We start from the raw sequence: 4,356 nt of genomic DNA on the forward strand, positions 1-4,356 counted from the left end.
AGAGAGAGAGAGAGAGAGAGAGAGAGAGAGAGAGAGAGAGAGAGAGAGAGAGAGAGAGAGAGAGAGAGAGAGAGAGAGAGAGAGCATGCACGAACTCCAAAAAACTACTTAGGTTATGATGTTTGCATGACTACTGTTTGAAGCATTGTCTAGTCTTATTACAATCTACAATCTGTAACTTTTATATATGAATTGAGAACTACATAAAATCCCATAACTCAACTCTCAAGTCACAGCAAATTAGGCTATCAGAATGGGCCCCCTCTTATATCTGAAAACCCATAAGTAATGTAAGCAATAACAATAGTGTCAAAATTGTTGTTGCAATCGCATTTGCAGTTGTGCAGATAAGAAATTTTAATACATAGTATAATTTTTCTAACCTTCATCATTTATCACTCTATCACGCTAAAATAGACTATGAATCTTACATTGAGTATTTTCCAAAATCCATTCTAAATAATCCAAAATCGGTTCTAATAAATTAAGATGTTTTTTTTAAATAAAAATTTAATTTTAATGCACAATATAAACTAATTTTATACGGGCATCTAATTTTGTAATACTACAGTAACAAAAAAAAATTTACTTTAGTTACGTAAATAATTATTTAAAAAATTTAATATAATTAAATAATCGTATAAAATATTTGTTATGTGTATCAAAATTAAACTCAAAAAATAATATTAAATGTACAATATAAAAGTATTAAACAAATCTAATATTCAACATAGATGTACACCGACATAAATATACAGATATTTCTAAAACTAAACAAAGGTCAATAAAATAGTAAAATACAATAATTATTTTAGATGGAAAACTAATTATTAAAAGGTGCTACACTTTATTGAATATACTACTCAGTCTATCATAGACATTTCATCAGAAATACACAGTTGTATCTGAATAAATCGACAATTACTGTTAGATATTGAACTAAAAAACGGGAGCTACAACACTACATAAGATATGCGAAAAGTAACCGCAACACACTCCACTCTTTTCCCAAATCCACACTGTATCATACACAAACATTTTAAAACAAAATACACAAATTTTCTAATAAGCAAAAATACAAATACGTTCAGGTTAAAAATAAACAAACTGTTTAACACATAAAATTATATACTATTTTTATTTTCAAAATACACCAAAACAAAGTATATGTCGAAAATTTAAATGAACATTTAGAAGTATTTCGGATATGGGTGCAAAGTATATATAAACTAACCATGATGATGATGATGATGATGATGATGATGATGACGATGGATATTTAACATTAGATGATCTAATCAAATGGGGATGGGGGGAAAATTAACATGAAAAGCTAGCAATGTTTTTTACCGCATTCACAGAAGAAAACATGGAACATGATCTGCAAATCCATAACTCATTCATAAATGACCCACCATCAAGTACACACATATTTATTACAAATTGGAGGACGCGATGTAATGATCTCACACATGCACACAACCACACTCACTCTTCGCACTACCACTTAAATTTATTCACTCAACTCATCACTGCTACTAATTTTGTAATCAGGAACAGTGCAACTCCAATTGTACATTTTTTTAAATCAAATTCCATAATGCATTCCTTATATTGCAGTATCACCATGTCTCAAATCCCCAAGTTCTGCTGCATAATAACCAATTACATATAAATAAATAAATTTAAAAATAAACATTATTATTTAGGGCATGCAGCAGCAGCAACAATAATAACAAAAAAAATTAACCTACAAGCATAACCAAAGTTAAACAAAAAGAGAACCCTAAACTACATATATTTTATATTATATAATAAACAATTTATATGTACTATATATTCATCACCATGAATTTTTTATTTAATTATTTAATTTTTATAAACTATTAATGTAAATGAGTTTTATGAATACTTGTAATAATTAGTTAGACATTGCACATTATTAAAAATAATTGTATTTTAATTCACTATTATGTAAATTTTATAATAATTATGATGACTATAAAATTTTGACAATATTTAAATGTATAGTTAAAATTAAACTCACACTTTCTAATATTTTAAAAAAATAGTTTGATCATTTTTTAATTTTTTCAAAATAAAAACTATTGCAAAATAGTAAAAAAATATATAACTTTAATCTAAATTATACTTTTTAAACATTGTTAAAATTTTATGATTATTAATTATAACCATTATAAATAAAATGCACCTTTGAATAACACACATGAATATAATTAAACACCAATTTTATGATACTATTATCATTTCAAAGTCTTACAAATTAAATATGTATACGATTCAACAAGTGTGTAAAATTTATTTTACATAATGCACATGAATTCAACTCATACATTATATAATATTATATGTATATAAATACGTGGTTGTGGTCTTACTATACTAGTGATTTGATTCATTTGAAGGTGGTGGCAATGGCGGTGGTGGAGGTTGAGCTTGAGGTTGTCCATGAGATGGGGGACGCTTGCGCTTCTTCTTCTCGTAACTGATTCCTCTGGCTTTGGCCTGTGAATCACGAATCTCACGGAGGTAAAGCCTGACGGCCCGAGCGCCGAAAGGGTTGGCTTCCGGCTTCCCTCCATTCTCTTCAAAAGCCGCCCTGAGGCGGCCGATGAGCGCGTCGAGGCTCCCCCATGCTTGCCGCAACGGACAAGGGCACGGCGCCGGGGGATTCGGGTGCCCAAAGAATGGACACATCTGTGTGTGAACCTTCGTTTTTCCAAACTGGTCCAGGTACCTCAAACATATTATAGACACATTTTCAGTTAAAATGCTACTTTAATACAAAACTTTGTGTTCAAAATTTAGACACCAATATAATAATATTCAACAAAAATACTATTCGTATACTAAAATCAGTGATCAAAATATTTGTGTATAAATATATATATGATTTAATTTATTTTCAACGTGTATCTATACCAACGGCTGACTTTAATAACTAATTTTAGTGTGCACGTAGTATAATCCAATATTCAACCATCTTATACATCAAAATTGAGTAACAGAATAGATATTAAAATATAAAATATATATTATAAATAAATTATATATTATATATTTATTTAAAAATAAATAATTAATTTAATAGTTAATTTTTAATATACATATAATATTTTTATATAATATTTATTCACATGTTATAGAATTTATATACGAAAATAGTATTGGAGAGTAGACATCTAAAATATTGAGAAGTAATGTTTTAGAATTAATTTATTTTAAATTTTAAATCATAAATTTTTTATTTTAAATTTAAATTATAAATTTTAAATCTTAAAATAAAAAATATTTTTAAATAAAAAAACTGATATTAATTAACAGATAAACTACAAAAAAAATACACTTAAATCATTTTGTCATTAACAAAAATATTTTTAAATTTTATTATCAATAAAAATATTTTTAAATTATTTAAAAATATGACAAAATTCATTCTCATAAACTAAGACGAAAAATGATAATGTGGCAAACAAAATTTTTGACATGACAAGTGAAATTCTGACGTTGTTTTAGCATGTTTTTAAAACATTTTTATTAGTGCCAAGATATTTCAAATACATTTTCGGTAGTTTAATTTACTGTGTTGACTAAAGGCTAGTTTTCTGTATTTCTTCGATCTTGAATTACTTGGTCAAAAATTGAACCCATAGTATCTTATTTGATTGCTTACTGTTATACTCTAACACTATTGATGATGGTGTTCTTTTGTTTCTTCCCCAGCTTTTTTCTTCCCTAGACTCTATATCTTATTCCAGAATTTTGCTTAATTAATTAATCATGGTTAATTATTATTTCTCTGAGTGTAGATTTTCTTTACATGTATTTTATGCATATCACTTTCTGCATGTGGTAAAAATAAGGTAGATTATTGACTATAGAATACAGTAAGATTAAGATCATTGAATATATAGATAGACATAGATACCTGAGAAACTCAAGAACATGTGCACCGCTGCAACGAGAGAGAGAGAGTGGAGGCCTATGGTTTCTGAGGTACTGACCAAAGGTGTTCCAATCCCTCCTCTTCTGATTCTCGTAGCGGCTCGAAGAAGGAGTTGAAGGTGACGATGTCGACGACGACGATGCCGATGATGACGAAGTCATGGCCATCGTCATGGATGTCATCATCATCAAATTGTTGTTGGTGGCGGTGGTGGTGGTGATGCTGCTCCTGTTGTTGTTGTTGTTGGACTCAAATTCTTGAAAGTTCATGGCTTCTTGGTTGGTTAGTTGGTCTTTTAATTTTTCTGATCTAAGATTGGATGTAGATGTAGATTTTCAATAATAATAATATGAAGTGTATCTCACTACTGTTTATTTGCGAACATCAAA

The 4,356-nt window shown here is 28.6% G+C and overlaps 1 protein-coding gene across 1 annotated transcript; it reads right to left on the minus strand.

Annotated features, from left to right (window-relative positions):
• Nucleotides 1-1,492: 1,492 nt before the first annotated feature.
• Nucleotides 1,493-4,134, minus strand: LOC130963671 (protein LIGHT-DEPENDENT SHORT HYPOCOTYLS 4-like). Its single transcript, XM_057889772.1, has 3 exons — nt 3,950-4,134; nt 2,400-2,758; nt 1,493-1,650 (listed from the first exon to the last, which is right to left on the minus strand). The coding sequence occupies exons 1-2, from the start codon at nt 4,132-4,134 to the stop codon at nt 2,404-2,406; spliced, it is 540 nt and encodes a 179-aa protein (XP_057745755.1). The 3' UTR covers nt 1,493-1,650; nt 2,400-2,403.
• Nucleotides 4,135-4,356: the final 222 nt, after the last annotated feature.

The sequence above is a fragment of the Arachis stenosperma genome, chromosome 2 (genome assembly GCF_014773155.1).
Source record: "Arachis stenosperma cultivar V10309 chromosome 2, arast.V10309.gnm1.PFL2, whole genome shotgun sequence".
NCBI classification, from domain to species: domain Eukaryota; kingdom Viridiplantae; phylum Streptophyta; class Magnoliopsida; order Fabales; family Fabaceae; genus Arachis; species Arachis stenosperma.